The sequence below is a fragment of the Castor canadensis genome, chromosome 11 (assembly GCF_047511655.1).
Source record: "Castor canadensis chromosome 11, mCasCan1.hap1v2, whole genome shotgun sequence".
NCBI classification, from domain to species: Eukaryota; Metazoa; Chordata; class Mammalia; order Rodentia; family Castoridae; genus Castor; species Castor canadensis.
The window spans coordinates 23,819,967-23,839,731 of NC_133396.1; the positions used below are offsets into that span (position 1 = coordinate 23,819,967).

The 19,765-nt window shown below is 53.0% G+C and overlaps 1 protein-coding gene across 1 annotated transcript; it reads right to left on the reverse strand.

The window, feature by feature from the left end:
• Positions 1 to 4,621: 4,621 nt before the first annotated feature.
• On the reverse strand, positions 4,622 to 18,693 carry LOC109699892 (rho GTPase-activating protein 27-like). The gene is made up of 12 exons (XM_074045890.1): positions 18,516 to 18,693; positions 14,618 to 15,049; positions 13,716 to 13,898; positions 12,778 to 12,858; positions 11,318 to 11,422; positions 8,001 to 8,106; positions 7,745 to 7,867; positions 7,563 to 7,672; positions 7,315 to 7,399; positions 7,084 to 7,218; positions 6,879 to 6,984; positions 4,622 to 6,758 (listed from the first exon to the last, which is right to left on the reverse strand). The coding sequence occupies exons 1-12, from the start codon at positions 18,570 to 18,572 to the stop codon at positions 6,581 to 6,583; spliced, it is 1,701 nt and encodes a 566-aa protein (XP_073901991.1). The 5' UTR covers positions 18,573 to 18,693; the 3' UTR covers positions 4,622 to 6,580.
• Between the last annotated feature and the right edge of the window lie 1,072 nt (positions 18,694 to 19,765).

Here is a 19,765-nt window from a genome sequence, read left to right on the forward strand (position 1 = left end):
GCTCACCCAGTGTGTCCAGGGCAAGACACTTCATCCTCTGGTCAAGCTGTCATCCTAAGGTAGATTTGCGGGTGAGGAAGCTGATGCTCAGGGAGGCAGGTGACTCACCTAAAGTCACCTAAACCAGGGCCAGAGCTCACATTCAAATCCAAGTTCATCAGCTCCCCAAATCTGTGCACCTAACCACCAAGTTGAACTGTTGCCATAGCGTGAGGTGGGACCTACAGAGCCAGGCATGACAATGTGGACTTGATCCTAGGGATCAGGGCTCCCTAAAGGCCCACCGTGGGCTCTGTGCCTGTCATATATCTCTCAGAGCCTTTTTTTTGGGGAGGGATGGTGGGACTAGGTTTGAACTCAGGGCTTCACACTTGCAAAGCAGGAGCTCTACAGCTCAGCTCGAGCTGCACCTCCCATCCATTTTGCTCTGGCTATTTTGGAGATGGAGTCTGGCCAACTATTTGCCAGGGCTGGCCTCAAACTGAGATCCTCTAAATCTCAGCCTCCCAAATAGCTAGGATTACAGATGTGAGCCACTGGTGTCCAGCTAGAACCTTGAACTTAAAAAAAAAAAATTTTCTATTTTAAAATCTTAAGGTAAATTTTAATCTTTGACTTTTTTTGGTGGGGTGGTGCTGATGGAACCCAGGGTCTGTGCATACTAGGCAGTTTCTCTACCACTGAGCTACACTCCCAACCCTAAGTAATTTTTCTTAAAATATAACATACATAATGAAGTACAAAAACCAATTACTTTCATCATGTGAAAAACAGTAATTTTCCAGGCACTTGTAGCTCACACTTGTAATCCTAGATACTTGGGAGACTGAGATAGGGAGGATTGAGTTTGAGGCCAGCCTGGGAAAATAGTTTGTAAGACCCACATCTCCAAAATAACCAGAGCAAAATGGACTGGAGGCATGGCTCAAGTGGTAGACCGCCTGCTTTTGTAAGTGTGAAGAACTGAGTTCAAACCCCAGCCCCCCCAAAAAACCAAGCAAACAAAAACAGTAATTTTTCACCCACATTAAAGGCAGCATAGTATGAGCCCTTCAGCAATTTCCTCCTGTCCACAAGGTAACCTCTTCCCAGTTTTAACAGCATAGATTAGCTTTGCCTGCTTTTGAATTCTATGAAATGGAAATATAAACTGTTCTTTTTTGTCTGACTTCTCTTGTCATTGTGTGTATATGTCATGGTATGTTAGCCTTCCTACTGCTGATTGACAAATGGCTGTTTTCAGTTTAGGGCAATTAGGAACAAAGCTGTTATGTGCATGACTTTTGGTGAGCTCCACGTACTCACTTCTGTTGGAAGTATACCTCGGAGCTGAATTCCTGCATCCTTGATCTGCTCAGCTTCAGTCAACAGGACAGTTTCCCAAAGAAGTTGCTCCATCCCCCTACCAGCGAATGGGACTTCCAGCTGCTCTACATGCTCGCCAACATTTGAAACTGCAGCCTTCCTTCTCAGCCCTGGTGGGCGTACAGTGACACCACGGTGTGGTTTTAATTTGTATTTCTCTGATGACTAATGAAATTGAGCACTTATGCTTACTGGCTGTATATCCTCTCGTGAAGTATTGAGTCTTTTGCCTGTTTTTCTATTTGATATTTTACTTCTATTCATAAGTAAGGGTTCATTATATACTCTGGGTATTAGGTTAATACTCTGATAGATACTTGATTTACAATATCTTCTTTTAATTAGTTTTACTTTATGGGACATTATTATCTTGACTGAAACCCAATAGCACATGCACAGGTAATGGCAAAATAAATAGAATAAAAATAAGGTGATGTTACCTTTATATTCTAGCTAGCTATCCTGCTAGCTGGCACCTGTGGCTGGAGTCCCCATCCATGGGAAAAGGAGAGATTAGCAAGTGAAAAAGGCAAGAAGAACCCTGGAAACCTGGGTTTCTGCACAGAGAAAAGACACAACTCCTTCTTCTTTGGCAGCACTGGGTTTTGAGCTCAGAGCCTTGTGCTTGATAGGCAGGTGTTCTACCACTTGAGCCACACCCCCAGCCCAGATTGTTTTTGGAATAAGGTCTCCCTTTATGTCCAGGCTGGCCTGTACTGCTATCCTGCTATTCACACTTCTCGTGTAGCTGGCACACAGGCAAACACCATCACACCCAGCTTTTAGGTTGAGATGGGGTCTTGCTAACTTTTTGACTGGGCTGGCTTTGAACTACAACACTTTCAATCTCTACCTCCTGAGTAGCTAGGATTACAAGCATGAACCACTGCGTCTGGCTAAGAAACAACTTCTTATCTTGCTGCTCCATGTTCATTGTCACCCCAGTTGTACCTTTGGCACACTTGAGCCTATGTTATGTGCCACCTGTTTCATGACTCTCTCTCTCACTTTGGGAAATAAAATTGTATGGGTTTTCAGAAGGGGCTGACACAATGAGATTGACAGTTGAGGAAAACTGGTCAGGCGTCAAGTGGACAGAGCAAATTAGGAGCAGACGAGGAAGTCCAGGTGGTGAGGCCACAGGGTCTAAACTAGGAGGACTGGGTGGAGTGGGGACTGAAAAAATATGAGGGAGAATCTGGGTGACATGGTATTTTGTTCATGTAAGAGAGGATAGGGAAACTTCTGGGGCAATTCTGGGATTTCCTTCTTTAATTTGGTCTCTTTATTATCGTATTATTGTTGTACTGGGGTACACTGTGACATTTACAAAAGTGCTTACAATATATCTTAGTCAAATTCACCCCCTCCATCATTCTCCTTTATCTCCCCCACTTCTTAGAATAGTTTCAACTCTGGGATTTCTAAGTTGGGAGACTGGGAGGGGAGAGGAGAAGACAGGAGAAGAACACTGAGGGGAGGGAGGAGATGGTGGAATCAACATGGGATCTGTTGAAACTGAAGTGTCCACAGGACCTCAGAGACAGTGTCATTCATTCATTCATTCATTTTACAAATATCGACCAAGCACGTGTGGTGCCAGGGTGCAGCAGTCTGTCATACAGAAAGACTCCTGCTCTGATGGAGCTGAGTGTTTATGGGAAAGACAGACTGGGGAAGGCAGAGACAAGCAGGCAAAGAGGAAGTGGTGGAGTTATGTACAGGCTCAGGGACCAGGGCTGCTGGTGGTCTTGGGGCCTGGCAGCATAAGGACAGTAGCAGTTAGAGCTGTCTGGGAAGGTAAGCCTGCCCAGGGAGAGGGGCAGAGAGAGCAAAGCAGAGGGAGGGTGGCAGGCCAGCATCTGGGGGTGGCAGGGAGAGGAGTGCCTGCCCAGAAATCCAACCCACAAAGAAATCCACAACTGAGTGACTATCGGGGTGAGGGGGAGGAAGAGAGTGGAAGCAGTTCATAGGTTTCAAAGATTTGACAACTGACACATTCATTTATCAGACTTTACTTAGTCCCTTTAACGGGCCAGACTCTAAGCAATCAGAGATGAGCAAGGGCTGGTGACATGACTCAGTTTAGAATGCTTGCCTAGCATACGTAAGGCTCTGAGTTTGATCCAGCACTGTATAAACAAACAAACGCAGAGATGAATGAACAGTCTCTGGGGAAGATAAGCATGTGGATTACAAACAATTTAGGAAAGCTTCATGAGCAAGATTCTATTGTGAAGTTGCTCTCCTATGTGCTAGGCAGTGAGGAAGGCTTCATGAAGGAGTGGGCAGGGCAGTAGAGAATGGGACAGAGACAGCAGACACAGAAAACAGCTGGAGCAAGGCTGTGGAGGTGGGCACCCACATGGTGTGTGCTGGATGCAGGTGTGCAGGGAGGCTTGCACAGTGGGCGGAGCAAGCCAGGGGATGAGGAGTGGGGGATGTGGGGAAGATTCTGTGTTGGGGGGAGGCATGAATTCTGTAGACGAGGAGGGCAGTGCAGGCTTTGAGGAGAGTGCCTGCGCTCAGTAGCATGCCACCAAGTGGGCAAGGTCCAGAGGCACTACATCCTGCCACCCTAGGATGCTGTGGTAGGGCTCCCCTTCTGGCTCCCCAGGGTTAGCAGGTGCCAGTCCAGGGCAAGGGCTCACTCAGTGTCCTACACAAAGGTCAGACCCACACTGGGAAAGCACACTGAAGACTCTAAGGGAAGGGGGCACTGGGAAGGAGTCCTGCAGATAGGCGTGTGAGAGAAGACCATAGAGTGTGGAGCAAAGAGGAGAGAGTATGCAGTCCAAGGTCTTGAAATGGGAGCAGGGGAGGATGGGCAGGTGGAGGTGCCAAGGCCCACTGGAACTAGAGCCACTTCTACAGGGGAGCCCCAGGCTGACTGAGGGCCTCTTTCTGCCTGATCCTAGCCTACCTCCTCCCAGTCAGGCCTTTCCCTGTCTCATCCTGGTGGATCTTTGCAAACAAACCCTGGGTGAAAGGCCTCTGATGCCCCCGGTTAGCAACTCTGCTTCAAAAGTCCCCAAATCCCTTAACTACAGACCCTGAACTAGCATTGCCTGAAAATGTTTGGGCCAATTGCAGGCAGCAGAGAGGGGGCTCTGCCAGGATGGAAGTCTGGCTTGTAGTATATACCTGGACACTGGAAGCTTTCTGATTGATCTGATGTGTCTCCCTCCATCTTTCACCCACAGCTGGGAGTGCTGGGAGTAAGTTAGTCTCTCTCTCCCTCCCTCCCTCCCTCCCTCTTTCTGATTAAATCTAGTGCTTTGCACATGCTAAGCAAGCACTCTACCACAGAGCTACACCAGCAATTTCCTTTGAGGTGATGGAACCATTTGGTGTTTTGACTGTCGGTGGCTATGCTAATCTGTGCCTGTGATAAAACGTCATGGGTTCTCCACAAAGACGAACGAAAATGAGTGTGTGCAAAGACCAGTGATTTCAGGTAAGCTCTGTAGTCTACCAGGATGTGTGGTCCCTTATCAGTTCCCAGATTTGATCGTTCACTGCAATTATGTAAGATATCACCAGGAGGAAGCTGGGTGACAGATACCTGTCTACCATTTATGCAACTTCTTGTGGGTCAGTGATTCTTTCCAAATAAAATGTTAGGGGCTGGAGGCACAGCTTAAGCGGTAGAGCACCTGCCTTGCAAGCTCGAGGCCCTGAGTTCAAACTCCAGTACCACAAAAAAGCAAAAACAAAAAAACCCAAACAACAGCAACAACAAAAAAGTTGTGGTTGTTGTTGTTTTTTTAAATAGACCTGGCCATATGGGCTCTCTGGTCATCACCACCTAGTGGCACAGGTGGAGGTGCAGGATGACTTGGGACAGCCTCCTCCACTGGACCCTAAGCTCCACCAGGGCAGATGCATGTGCTGTACCCCTGCCCCAGAGCACAGTGCCTGGCACATGAGGGCACACAATAAATATTGACAGTGAGGATCAAGTGGGATAATTCACATAAAATGCTGGCATGGTGCGAATGCCCAATGAATACTAGCTATTTTTGTCTGTTGAATCAATGAGGGTGGGTGGGGCTGGGGGTCGAGATCCATCAAGTGAGGTGGGTTGTGCACAAGGAGGGAAGAGACTCTGCTGACTCCCGGCTTCACCCCTCCTTTCCTAAGGCCATTTTTTCCTCTCTCTACCTCACAGGCCTCTCCCGGCTCTTCACAGCAAAGTAGGCACCAGATAGGTACATGTGACAGCCAGGGTTCTGAGAGGGATGGGGGCTCTGACCAGTGCTATGTCCCCCTCCCAAAAAAAGAACAGCTGGGTTAGTTTCCTTCTTTGCCTTCAGGGATGGCCTGGGGCTAAGCTGAACTTGCCCAGCTTAGCTTCTTTGCTCTGCCCATAGGCCCATACTGCAGCGGTGGTGGTGGGGGCTGAAAGGATTGGTACCCCCTCCACACCGGAGGTTTTGTCTGGTGTAGGAGGAGCTTTGCTGGGAATCACATCACTCCCTGGACCCGGAATAAGCCACTTCACCTCTGCAAACCTCCCTTTCTTCATTGGTAAGATGGGATGGCCGGTGGCAAAGGAGCATGCCAGGTAGCAGGACCTGGGTACACATCTAGTCGGTGGGAAGAACCCTTGCACAGAACACGAGTGGTTCAGGGAGGGCAGAGGTGAGGAACTCCAAACAAGAAAGCAGATGAAACTGTCCTCAGTCAGCCACATGGCGCAGGAGCCACTGTCATCGGTTAGGCAGAAGGAGGCAGGTTGGGTGGCCTGGGCTGGAAGTAGGGGTCAGTCCTGCCTTGTCAGTGGCAGGGATATTGTCAATAGCTGCTTCCTGACTGGGACGGGGCTTGCACAGGGCTGGCGCTCACGGGGTCTCTGCGAAGGCCTGGACCAGATGCAGTCCCTCTCCAAATTCCTCCTCCCAGCAGTGGTCCCTGAAAACAAATGCTCATCCCCCCCACTCACATTCGCAGACCTGAACAGTAGGTGGCGCTGTAATAAAGAACAGAACCTAACGAACCCGAAACAGGACACACCAGGGAAGGAAAAAAAATCACATTTTGCAAACTGTGACCCCACCAGGGGTCACCATACCCTCGTGATCGAGGGCTGCAGCGATCACTGTGCCTGCGGACTGTGGGAGGCGAAGGTTCTCACAAAGTCCAGCCTCATGGCCTCCAGCCACCAACCTGCGTGGCCAGACCACGGTCGCCGCTGCACATCCCAGCTCCGCAGTCAGTGCGGTGGGAAGATCTCCGAGCACTGCTGCAGGATGAGCTCCACCACCTGGTTCTGGAACACCATGGTCACGGGCACGGTGGTCTCCTCCGTCTCAGGCCGCAGCAATGTGGGCCCGAACACAATGGCCACGCTCTGCACCGACATGCGGTTCTGCTCCCCGTGCTCGATCACCCTGGGCAGGGGTGGGGTGGGATCAGCGCCCAGAGCTGGGAGTGGGGACGGGGTAGGGCGGGCATGGGTGCTTCAGCCACGATCCACCGTCTTCCCACCATGGGAAGGCTGCCCTACTCACCTGCACAGGTGCTGGAAGAGCACCCGCAGCGTGTCGAGGTTGGGGGCGGGCAAGGTGCGCACCAGGTCACGCACACAGCGGCTGCGCTGGGCATGGTCCTGCAGCTCTGCGCAAGGGAAGGGCCAGAGATGGGGTCCGCTTAGAGTGTGGAAGGGGTCTGCTAGCGTCCCCGTCCTCTCTCCCTTCCCTCTCCCCAGCTGCTCACTGATGGCCGCGATGAACTGGCTGAAGTGTGAGAAGGGGAAAAGGGGCTCAGGCAGCTCTGGGAAGAAGAGCTTCAGGGCGTCCGTGATCACGTGGACGTCCTCCCAGAGCCCATCGTCCAGGTCCAGACGCTCATCTGCGGCCAGGGAGGGGGAAGAGAGGACCAAGGGGAGGTCAGCACCCCTGCATCATGCCTTCAGGCCCTGGGACAGGGGTTGGGGTCAGGCCTCACCGTGGTCTACCTTATAGCGCAGCTTCTGGATGGTGGCCAGGTGTCCACTGATGCGGTAGAGCCCGTCAATGTCCAATGTCCAGCCCTGAGGGGAGAGGGAGATACTGACCCTGGGTGGGGCTAGAGTCCCTGCTGATTCTGTCTCCGGCTTCCGGTTCTCTCTCCCTCCATCCTGTGCCCACCCAAGGACCTCCCGGCTTTAGAGCTGGAGGGAGGCCACCGAACACCGGAAGCCTTGCTCAGCTCACGTGGTGCATACCCCGAGCCTCGACCGTGCGGATGCACTGCTGCACAAAGCTTGGCACCGGGCTCCTCTCGCGTTCACACAGGGCAGCCAGTGCGCAGCCGAACACCTGGTCTGGGAGAGAAGGTCATCAGCGCCACCTGGTCCCGCGCCATCTGTGCCCAGTCTCCGGCCAGCCACGGATACCTTTGATGTAGCCCTTCTCCCGTAGCGACTGCATTGTGGGCCTCCTCTGTAGGAACTTGCGGAGCTTATGCCGGACCCTACTCAAGTCGCTCTCCACGCTCGCGGTGCTCAGTGCTAGTGAGGCTGCCACAGGGGAACCCGGTTGGTCTGTAGCCTTGGGGCTTGCCTGGCAGTCCCCAACCAGAGCATTACCTCCCACCCCCAAGAGATAAGACTCCAGGATGCTCTGCTCTCCCTCTTCCCCACCTCCACACACCTGCACTCTGGCACGCATCATCCTCTTGCCAGTTTCCCAGGCGCTCACTAGACCCGAAGTCTGCGCTGCTGATCTCACTTTCCTCTCCCAGGGGAAGATCTGCAGACTGGAATCAGCAGCCTCAGAGAGGCAGGGCCTGAGGCCAGCTGGGGTCTCTCAGAATGGACCGGATATGCCCCCCAGGTGGAGTTCTCCTTTCCCTTAATGGGTAAACTTCCCTCACCTCTTCCAGGGAATCAGAACGTTCCTTGACTGCAGAGCATTCTGTTCTCTTCCACCCTTTCTTATCCTAGCCACCCCTACCACCCCCCAGTTTTTGGCCTCACTTTTCATATTTTCCTCAGCTATATACACTCCACTAGACTGACTCCCAGTCATGCAATTCCAGTTGGGGCACTGTTAACTGCACCAGCATCATTTCCCTGCATCTGGATTCCTGCATCTGGATTAATACAGCCCCAAACTGCTGACATTCCTGATGTTAGCTCATAGGGAATTAAAGAGTCAAAAACACCGTGTCATTGCCAGATAAATAGTTGTCAGAGAGGCCCTGCCCCATCTCTACTTATGTAATTGATATTCTGAACCTAAAAAATGGTGGACTCCTGGAACAGGGCATGTAGCTCAGTGGCAGAGCACTTACCTAGTATGCAGATGGCCCTGGGTTATATCCTCGGCAAACACACACCCAAAAAAGGCTGGGTGTGGTAGCTTGGCTACTCAGAAGAGGCCCATCAAGTTTTAGCAACTTCCTCCTGGGCACACAGCCAGCAAGAGAAGGAGTACAGCTGTGCAGGGGTCAACTGCAGGGCCCCATCCTGTCTCCCTGTGAGCCACAGAGCATGGCAGGCCTCACCCAGAGCACTGGCCTGCAAAAAGGCAAGTGACAGAAACTTCCCATGGGAGACCCTGGCTGCTGGAACAACAATGAAGAAAACCTGAGAGAGAATCTGAAACTGGATCATGGCTGGTCCATGGCTGATTCCAAACACACTGAGCTGCTTGGAACATTGCCCCAGCTTGCCCTAAATCTGAGCCTGGCCAGTGAGTCCTCTCACAGCTATCATGAAGAAGTGTAGATGAACCAAAACTCCAGAGGGAAGCTTTGTGACACAGAACTGGCAGCCTTGCTGACTTGGAAGTTTCCCTCATGGGTCTCTGGCTCTGGCTAATGGAAGTGCTCAGCTGCAGAACTGCTCACCAACCCCACGCAGTGAGAGGCAGAGACAACAGAACCTGGCTCAGACAGCAGGGAGCAACTTCTAGAGTCAAGAGGACTGCCTTTTGGCTGCCTTCCTTTAAAAATTATAAATTGAATACTATTTAAACTGCTTTTTAAAATGACAAAAAGGAGGTTGGGAGTGTAGCTCAGGGGCAGAGAGCTTTTCTGGCATACAAAAGGCCCTGGGTTTGATTCCCAGCGCTGAAGAAGATGAAAATAAAATAAAGTTGAAAGCTACGTTGTCTAGTTATGAAACAATATTTCTTTCTCTTTTCTTCTATATATTTTTTTGTACTGGGGTTTGAACTCAGGCCCTTGTGCTTGCTAGGCAGGTGCTGTACCATTTGAGCCACCCCTCCAGCCCTCATAGCAATATAATTCATAAAGCATTTATCCTGTTGAATGCACAGGCAAGCTGAGCTGCCCCCAGGGCGGCCCTCTGGGGACTGTCACTCTAGGAAAATGAGGAAAGTGTGCTGTGAGGGCTTCCTGGGCCCCACAAAGCTGTCCATTCTTCAGGACAGAGAATTTGGAGCTGTCTCTTGAGGAAAATTCTGGAGTGGTCTACAGACCACCCTGAGTAGAGGGAGGATGACCACCAGCCAGCCAGGAGGTAGAGGGCTCCCTGACTTCTGCTCAGGCCCGTCAGCCTTCCCATCTACTCAAACAGCTTCCTGCCTCCCTAGCTTTGCTAGAAAAGACAACTCAAACAGGCCTCCTCTGAAACTTTCATCAGAAGCTTGGTCAGAGAGGTGACCTTTACAGAGAACAGTTAGAAGGCTGTCCCTTGAGGTCCAGAAAGGAACATACCTAGCAATGTAATGTCCCTGCTCAATTTGATGCCATGGCAGACATTGCTAGTTGATCACAGAACTCTATCCTGCCAAGCTTCAAGAAAGCTCTAGAATTCTCAAGAAGGCTCCAGACCTAATGGGAAGAGTTACTCATGAATGAAACTGGTTTACCAACCCTGATCTGTGAATATAGATCAGGTTTCTGGTTCTTGAACAGAATGAAACTTGGTGAATCATCAATTCCTTGCAAAACTGCTTTGTCTGAGCTGGGATGCAAGGCTTCACTTTTGGCTTTCTTCATAATATGCTACCTAAAGCAGCCCTAAAATCCCTACATTGACCTCCATGGAGCTCTTTGGCAGGACACTGGTCTCATCACTCCACACCCCATGATCATAGAACTGTCTATTAGAAATTTTTTTAAAAGCTGAGGGTTAGCTTTGATTCCCTGAAAATCTGGATAGGATGTTTTTATGTTGTTATTGTTTTCAGCAATAAGAGCCATGTAACTGATGGAGTTTCTCTTTTCACCTTTGCTGCCAGGAAAACTGGAGTTAAATTTCTCTCAACAACCACCTTGGCATGAGTCAATCATCTTCCCTAATCATCCATCCTGACACCATCTCTAACTTGTTTTTCTCGTTCTGGATTTTTTTTGTGGATGTTATCAGTTCACTGCCTGTGCTTTTGTTGTGCTTTGCCTTACAGCTCTTAAGGACTGTTTAAAAACAAGACAATCAAGCATTGTATGTACATGTGAATAATTAAAAAAAAATCTAAAAAAAAAAAAAAAAAAAACAAGACAACCCTGAGACAGCAAAGGGTGTGGCACTATGAGGCCCTTGCCTGTCTTCTCTTTCTTCCTGCTGGGGGAGCCTGACTAGCTTGTCATTGCCCTGATTTGTTTACTGGGGACCCAGTCCAGATGAAAGCTAGGCTCTGGCAAGTGAGAGCAGTTTTCCTGGCCCAGCCTATCAGAGTAAGCAGCCTGAACAGAATCTCCTGATTTCTCTTAGGCCAGCAGATGGAAGGAGGGTGGCCATTGTAGGCATCAATTTCGTCTCCCAAAAACCTTGCTTTTTACTACTCTCTGGGGCAAGGATTATTAACTCAGAGAGGAAACTGCAGAATCCATGATGGCCCGGCAGAAACACTGGACCTGGGATTAGGACAGCTTTGACCTTGAGCCCTGAGATTTCCAGTCCCAAGTTCTTCCCAGGTTCTCCTTTCTGGGGGTTGCCTGCAGTGAGGGTCCCAGTCCATTAGTAAGCTCCTCTCTCCTGCCCACCCTCACCACTTACCTCCAACACATTCTTCTTGCTGGATTTCTCTTTGGGGGCCCAGGAGAGAGAGGCCCCCTTCAGCTCCACTGTGTACTCAGGGGTGGAGAGCTTGGAAGGGTGCCTCTGTGGAGAGAGAGGAGGAATGGGGAGCCCTCAGCAGATGTGTCTGCTACAACACCCTGGCTCTGACACACCAGGCTCCCCAGCTTGAGGGACAGGCTGAGGTCACTGGTGTGGCTAGGCCACAGCCCTGGGAGAAAGGGGCCCAAGGGTTCCCCAAACTCCAAGGTCCTGGTGTTTCTTAGTCCCAGAGCCTTCTGACTGGCTGTCCTCTGCCACCTGTTCACCCAGGGAAAGAAGGAAAAGGAGCCCACCCCTGTCCCTGTGAGCACCAGGCCCCAGTCTCCCTGCCCTCCAGGCTGGAGCTGGCCACTCTCAAGGTGGCTGGGACGTCTTGTCCAGCAGTGATTCTGCTGCCATCAACCCCTCCCAGCCAAGGCCCAGCTCCTTTGGCACTTGGGCACTGCTCTCTCAGACTGGTCTTTCCCAAAGTAAATCAGACAAAGAGCAGAGGGTACGGTCCCTGCTCCAGGATGGGTGGGCCTCAAGGCCACTTGCAGCTGAGGTCTTTGAATCCTTGAGGAAGATTAGGACACCACCCTCCAACACGGTCCAGGAGGTACTCCAGTGCTTCTTCCTAGGTGGGTGGGGCAGTGGGTTGGGCAAGACTTAGATTTGCTCCTGGGCTGGGCCCCCTTCAGTCCCAGGAGCAGGGCACAGAGCTTAAGAACACAGCCTGGGGGACCACTTGGGAGAACTGGACTCCTGCCTCTAACAGCTGGTAGCCAAGGGACCTTGGGCATCTATTTCTTGGTGCCTCAGTTTCCTCACAGGACCTCCTGTGAAGTCCCCGTGAGGATCAGTGAGAGCCTGGTACTGGGGAAGCACTCAGTGAACATCGCCATTCAGGCCCACCCTGCCTGGTTCTGAATGCTGACAGGCTCTCATCGGAGCCGCTTCCCCTTGTCCACCGTCTTGGTGCGATGGAGCACCCCTGCCTTGTCCAGAGTCTTGATCTAAGAGATAGAAGTGGGAAAAGGTGCAGTCAGAGGGTGAGCCATGAGGAGCACATCTATCTCCCTCTCAGTTGGCAGCTCTCAACAGCCTGGGCCTGAGCCTCAGGTGAGACTTCCTCTCAGCTCCCACCCTCTCCCTACTCTGAGGCCTGGCACCGGGACCTGTGGTTATATCCCACCTGCCCCCAGGACCTCCAGAACCCCCTATTTTCTCTGTCCTGTCAGAGTCTTCATGGCCTTTCTCTACCTTCTCCTCCGGAGGGCTGGCCTGGGCTGGGGTGTCACTGTCCTGGCTGGATTTGCGGATATTTCGTGGGGCAGGGACAGGGACTTGGAAAGTTAGACCTGTCATATATCACCCCCTCCACTTTTCCCAGCGCTCTCCCTTCGCCTGTTGGTTACCTGGGGCAGCTCCCACTGAACAGAGGAGTCCTCTGGCTTGTAGAAGTATGGCTTCCCATGCTGGTCCTCCAACCTCACCCACTGTGGAGACAGGGATGGTCAGGGCCCCTAGCCAAGCTCATTAGATGGGGGTGGGGATGGGCGAAGGCTCCCTTCAACCAGAGTCCAGGATAGTGTAGCAGGGAGGAGAATCAGAACAAAACCGGCTAGGCCTGAGTCCTGAGAAAGTAGCAGGGAGGTAGAGATGGAACAACAGAGAGATAAAACCCAAGAAATCTGAACATGAGGAAGGTCACGTAGCACCAGGGAGGGGAAAATCACATAAGCACTAGAGTAAAGTAGCCAATAAAATTAAATATAACCATATACGGATTAGACCTTGCTTTTTGCTTCTGCAACCTGCTTGCAAGGGTATCTAAGGTGAGACCCCTTTGTTCTCAGGGCTCAGCCTTTGGACATGAGTCTGCTGAGTCTGTGCTGGCACAATAAAACGTTGCTTCCTGCTAATTGCCTCGAGTCCTGTATGTCAGCTAGCAAACTCCCGCAACAATAGCACCAGGGGCAGTTGCAGGTGACTGTTGTGGGCTGGGTTTGGGTCTTTGTAGGAGTTGCAGTTTAGAGTCTTAAGGGGAAACCAGGTGCAGATCGCTCATGCCTGTAAGCCTAGCTACTTGGGTGGCTGACATCGGGAGGATCATAGTTCAAGGCCAGCCAGCACAAATACATTTTAAAACACCATCTCCAAAATAAACAGAGCAAAATGGACTGGAGGTATGTCTCAAACCAGAAGGCCTGAGTTCAAACTCTAGTCTCCTCCACCACACACACACAAAAAGTCCACCACACACACAAAAAGTCTTAAGGGGAGCTCCTAGTGAGGAAAGTTGAGAGCAGTGACCCTGGGTCTGTCTGGGCCCATCTGCCAGTGCTGCCCCTACCTGCTCTTGGGTGAAGTGGTTGGTGTGGAGCATCTGTTTGTCGGGGCTGATGTGACAGGACCAGCCAGGGGGTGCAGTTAAGGGAGAGGAGGGGCCAGGCTCACTGAAGGAACCCACGGGGAAATAGTCCTCTTCCGGGTAACTGGTCAGCAATTCGGGGTAGTCTGTCTCAGGGGTGGGGGGCTGCAGGGACCAGAAGATGGAGTCAGAGGTTCTCAGTGAGAGCACCGTCCCCTGCCCCCACCTTCTGTGCCAGACCCAACCCATCACTCCCTGTGGCACAGGGGGAGGCTTGTCAGAGGCGCTCAGACTCAGCCCCACCCACTAGGCCCCGCCCCCATCCTCGACTCCCTGAGGAGTGGGAGGCGGGGTCAGAGGCCCTGGAGGAGAACAGCCCCACCCACCGGGCCCCGCCCCCATCCTCGACTCCCTGAGGAGTGGAAGGCGGAGTCAGAGGCCCTGGAGGAGGAGCACAGCCCCACCTACCGGGCCCCGCCCCTCGCTCTCAGGTCCCTGAGGGTCAGGAGGCGGAGTCAGAGGCCCTGGAGAACAGCCCCACCCACCGGGCCCCGCCCCCATCCTCGACTCCCTGAGGAGTGGGAGGCGGGGTCAGAGGCATTCAGGTACAGCCCCACCTACCGGGCCCCGCCCCTCGCTCTCGGGTCCCTGAGGGTCAGGAGGCGGAGTCAGAGGCCCTGGAGGAGGAGCACAGCCCCACCCACCGGGCCCCGCCCCTCACCCTCTGGTCCCTGAGGGTCAGGAGGCGGAGTCAGAGGCCCTGGAGGAGGAGCACAGCCCCACCCACCGGGCCCCGCCCCTCACCCTCTGGTCCCTGAGGGTCAGGAGGCGGAGTCAGAGGCCCTGGAGGAGAACAGCCCCACCCACCGGCCCCCGCCCCTCACCCTCTGGTCCCTGGGGCTGCCAGGGCTCATGCAGGGCTGCATCTCCAGCTCTTCCTCGGCCTCTTCCTGGGGCTCTTCCTCCGGCTCCTCCTCTGGCTCGTCCTCCCAGACTGTCTCGCCCGTCAGCGGGTTGTAGAAGAACACCCTGCGGCTCTCCTCATCCCAGTACTGGCCCCACTCTGCCTCAAGGCTCTCCTGGCTGCCCACTGAGGCCGGGGAGGTGGCCGGGCCAGTGGCGCCTTCAGCAGTCTCGAAGGGCGACTCCCAGGTGGTCACGCCCGTGTCGGGATCGTGGTAATAGGGGCGCCCGGTGCTCGCGTCCGTGTGCGTCTCCCACACCGGGCCGGATGGAGGAGCAGCGGCTGCGTGGGGCGAAGTGGCCCGCGGCTGCCGTTCTACGTTTGCGTACACGGGCTCCGGGGGTTCGTCCACCTGTGGAAGGCGAAGGAGACGACTTTCAGGGCAGCTCGAGGGTCACATAGTGCCAACTCGGCTACTTGCCACCTGGGCGACCTTCAGCCAGTCCCATTACCTCTCTGACTCAGTTTCCCTGGGTGTAAGACATGTGCTCTGCCCATTCCAGAAGTTGTAGTGACCAGAATAAGATGTTCTTGAAAGTACTTTGTAAAGTAGTTAGCCCCACAGATGGGTGGGTGATTATGTTATTATTTATTATTAACAATAAAACATTGATAATCCAGTTTTCATGACTGTATACTCAAAGAGGCAGGGACAGAGAAATGGCCTGGGACCTCCGTTCAGTGGTCCCCTTTTCAGCTTCAGCTTTGCCTTTCACAGCTCCAATGAGAGCTTCCACCCATTCCTTCCCTCCCAGTCTAGAAAGCTCTGGGATTGGGTTGGGTTTGCACACATGGGAATCAGTTTCAGATGAGAGAGAGAGAGAGAAAGAGAGAGCGAACAGCCAGATGGGCTGGAGAATGGAAAGTCAAAAAAAGGAGTCTCTTCCCCCTCTCCAAAGGAAGTGGGGACCTCTGGGGGTTCATCATGGGTGGCAGACCACCTGGAATACAAGCGCTCCATGCTTCATGCCCTCACAGAACAGAAGTTGGCCTGAGTCGCACCTCCTGGCTCCTGGCTGTCTACAGGGCAAAGTCTAAGGCCTCAGCTAGGTGCAAGAGGACATCTGCCACCTGCCTGGGCTCACCCCTGATTTCCTGCCACTCCTTGCCCCTTCCCTTGAACTTCAAGCTCCATAGTACTGAGTGGTTACAGGTCCCCACCCTCTGTTCTGTGTGTCCTGAAGGCATTGGCTCAGTCACAGCCTACCTGGACTCATCTCCTTTTCTCACCTGAGTGACTCCTATTCCTTTATCAGGACTCAGCTCAAGTGCCAGGCTCCAGATCTCTCCTGAGACTCCTCCAGTGTGCCCAGCACTGTGAGCCGACTGGAGAGATAACTACATCATCAAACTACATTATCAAACTACAGAGTGGAATGTGGGGATGTTAGTTCTGTTTCCTGAGAATACGTAATGCTCCAGGCGAACAGCAGATCTCAAAATGGTAGACCCCAATGGAAGTTCCAATTTTGTGTTTTTGGAAATCATATGAAATGCTATCATTTTGGATAGGACTTATGTGGGGAGTGTGATTACAGAGTTTATATTTGTTTTCATTTTGGTTTTCTGCTGATGCTGGGGAGATTGAACCCCAGACATAATGCACAGTAGGCAAGTGCTCTTTAAGTGAGCTACAGCCCCAGCCCAGTTTTTGTTTTGTTTTGCTTTGTCTTTAAACTTTGTGTAGTCTCAAAATTTTGTACAATAAATCTTCAAAACCACAAGAGGGGAAGCATGTCCTAGTCAAGATGGCCTTTTGCTGGGCCTAAAATACACTCATTCGTCCCGTGAACATTTGCCTATCTGTTGCATGCCAGGAACTGCTCCTGAAACTGGAAATGCAACAGGAACAAATGGACCCAAGTCCCCTCCTGGCAGGATCGGCCCTGGAGTGCACATGTGAGGGGACAGTGACAGGGGAAATGCAGAGCATGGTATTGATGACTCCACTAAGCAAGAAAGCAAAACTACTGTCAGAGAAACAGAGTTGCAATTTTAGGGTGGCCAGTCCCCAGGAACACCAGGCCACCAGTTCCTCTCTTCATTCTGCCAGGCTCCTGTGTGGTTGGGATGGGACCATCTACCCACTTTTCCTTTTCCCCCACCCCAGGCCTCATGGCAACCCCATATTCCAGCCACGCTGTACTGCTCACCCACCTCCAACACGAAAGTCACCTTCCCACCTCTGTGCCTTTGCTCTGGCTGTCTGCTTGGCCTGAATTCCCTGCTCTCATTCCCTGCCTACTCAAGTTCTGCTCCTCTGAGGGCCTCTGCTCACAGCTTCTCTAGAGAGAAGTCTAATGTGCTGAAACTTTGTCTGTTGCTCTGCTAGGGCCTGATGGCGTCCTGCCTTGGTGGTCAGTTAGCTGCCTACTGGTCTGCCCACCTTTCTTCCCTCCAAACAAGAGTTTCTTTCGAGTAAGACACAGGATGATGCAACTAATGCCTCCCACTGCTCCATCCCAAGCACACAGCAGGTCTGCCAAAAACACTGCTTTAATACTTGTCAATCCAAATGTCAGCAACACACACACACACACACACACACACACACACATCCTACACACACCTGGAACTACAGGAGAAGGCTTTAAGCAAGGACTTGCTGAGGATGAGGATTTAAGCCACAGAACCTAGGAGATGCCCTGGGAGGACATCCTGGAGGCCAGGAGGAGAGGAAGCTGAGGGAGCTGGATGTGCCTCCTACCACCCCTGCTGGACCCACTGGAGTAGTGGCCTTGCCTATCTCTGGGGCAGGAGTTGGGAGGGCCATGGGGAGTGAAAGAGCCAACAAAGGAGTTCTTTGGAGCAGAGCTTTCCACCTGGGCTGCATGGACTGGCTCTGCGTTCCTGAGCAGTCCCAGGGTCGTGGGGCTGACAGGATCTTGCACAGGGGACACTTCAGCAGGTACAGGAGATTTTGGAGAGAGAAGTTTCGTGACAGGGCTCTCACAAGCAAGACAAGATGCAGAGCACACTGTGAGGGCAGGGAGGAGGAGGAAGGAAGGAAGAAGTCTTCCAATACTGCCCAGACAGGCTGTCCCAGACACACAGGCTGCTTTGAGGAGCAGTGGGGCCCTCAGAGCGGTGAGCAGGCAGAGCCACTCCCTCTTTGCAATGCTGTAGCCCTAGGGGCAGGGTATGTGTGACAGAACAGCACCCCTGAGGCCTCTTCAAGTTCTAGAACTTTCTGCGGAGCCCCACAGTGCCAAGATAGAACTGCTATCTTCTCCTGGCAGGGCCTCACTGGTTTCTGACTGCTCTTGGGAGCCAGGTGGTGCCAGGCACACCACTGGGGCTTTAAGGGCATAGCAGGGCTTGCCACCCTGAGCCCCACTCCTGGAGGCCCAGATTCAGCCACAGCTCAGCAACAGGGGTCTGACATCACTGAGGGTTTTTGAGTAGTATCCTAGAGACACAGGAGGTGCAGAGTGGAAAAGAGGAAGTGGTTGCCCCACCTCAGGCCAGAGGACTCAGTCAAGAGGGACCCAGCTCTCACCACACCCACCGCTCCTTCTCACTTCCTCATGGAGGCAGTGCTCCCCTGCCTCCAGTCCCCTAGCCTGTCCACAAGCAGGTGGAAGCCTTGCCTTTCTTGCCCTAAGCTGAGTACCTCAGCCACACTCAGATACACAGAGCCCGGAGTAGGAAAGAGGTGAAAACGGAAAAGCCCCCACCTCCCTGAGACTCCCTGCTCTGAGCCCCAGAGCACCTAACTCCTATCAGGATGGGGATGCAGGCTTGCTGGGAGCCCCCCTCCACCCCGCCATGACCACATAAGGCCCTCTGAGCTTGCTCCCGAGGCCCTCTACCACTACCTGTTCCCATAGAGCCCGACTCTGCCTCCTGGTTAGTTTGGCAATCATCTCCACCATCCCAGCCCCTATGAGCTGCTGGGACAGAGCCTGGGAATGTTTGGGGGCGGGGAGGAGCCAAGGGGCACAACCCTAGGGCTGGCACAGGGCAACTGGGAAACAAGAAGTTGCCTTGAGATGGCGGGAGGCCCAGACTGCAGCTGGTTTCCTGTCAGGACTGCGGAAGTGCAGCCTGAGAAAGGCTGCCTGACGGGCAGGGTGGGGATGCTGGTTGGGGGCATTCTTAGGCTTCCTCAACTCTGATGGCTGCCCCACTCAGCGCTCTGGTGACCAAGGTGGTCTGATGCCCAGGCCCAGATGCAGCCTGGAACAGCTTGCACAGATGGTCACATTTGAGTCATGGGTGGGGTGGGGAATGCGACACAGACAATGGCAGACAGAGGCAGATGAGGACTCAGGCCTGAGGTGACCCGGTGTAGTAGCTTCTGGCATGGAGACAGGACAGTGAGTAGCTGTCCACTCCCTCAAGGCCTAGGGAGGATGCAGAGAAAAAAGAAGCTTGTGGGGGAAGGGGGAGAGGCTTCCAAAGAGGAAGAGGTCTGGGCAGATATGGTATCAGGGAGCTGATGTGTGGACCCTGCCAGAATGTGGACAGGAAAGATTTTGACCACATCACTATTTGCCTGCCTGAACGCCAGACTTGGTCACCAAGATGTACCTCCTCTCGGCCTGTGTGTCCACATCCATGTACGAGTCTGCCCGTGCCCCACCCTCCACTCTATTGACCCAGTGGGGAGTGGGCACCTGCTCTCCCCTCCCTCCCTGACCTCTCCCTCCACCTCCTCGTGCATGTGGGTGTTCAGACCCCAGCCACACGCAGTAGACACAGCGCACCCTCTAAGCCCTCAGGGACCTTCTTGTCTTCCCTCCCTCTCCAAGGTTCTTTCTTGCCAGGCCCCAGGAACAGGCAGCACCATGGCAATTTTTTCTCAGTTGCTCACATCCCCTGGCCTCTCTCTCCTACACTCCCTGTGGGCTCAGGAAAAAGGCACCCAGGTAGCATGAGATATGGCATAGATTTGGGGCATGGGACACTTGGCAAGAGCACAGGTGGGCTGGGGCTTCCACTGTCCTCTGTCCTTCAAGTCTATGGCTGGGCTCCCCAAGAAGCCCAAACCCCGGGACAAATCAATCCCTCCTCTTGGCCAAGGATGGAAAGTAAGAGGCTTCATACAGATCCACACTCCAGGGAC

Coding starts and splice junctions, on each gene's coding strand:
- LOC109699892 (XM_074045890.1), bottom strand. CDS start 18,572: ATGGTGGAGATGATTGCCAAACTAACCAGGAGGCAGAGTCGGGCTCTA. Junction 12,859..13,715: donor ACCACTTCACCCAAGAGCAG/GTAGGGGCAGCA, acceptor CTGTCTCCACAG/TGGGTGAGGTTGGAGGACCA. Junction 7,868..8,000: donor TGATGCGTGCCAGAGTGCAG/GTGTGTGGAGGT, acceptor CCCCTGTGGCAG/CCTCACTAGCACTGAGCACC.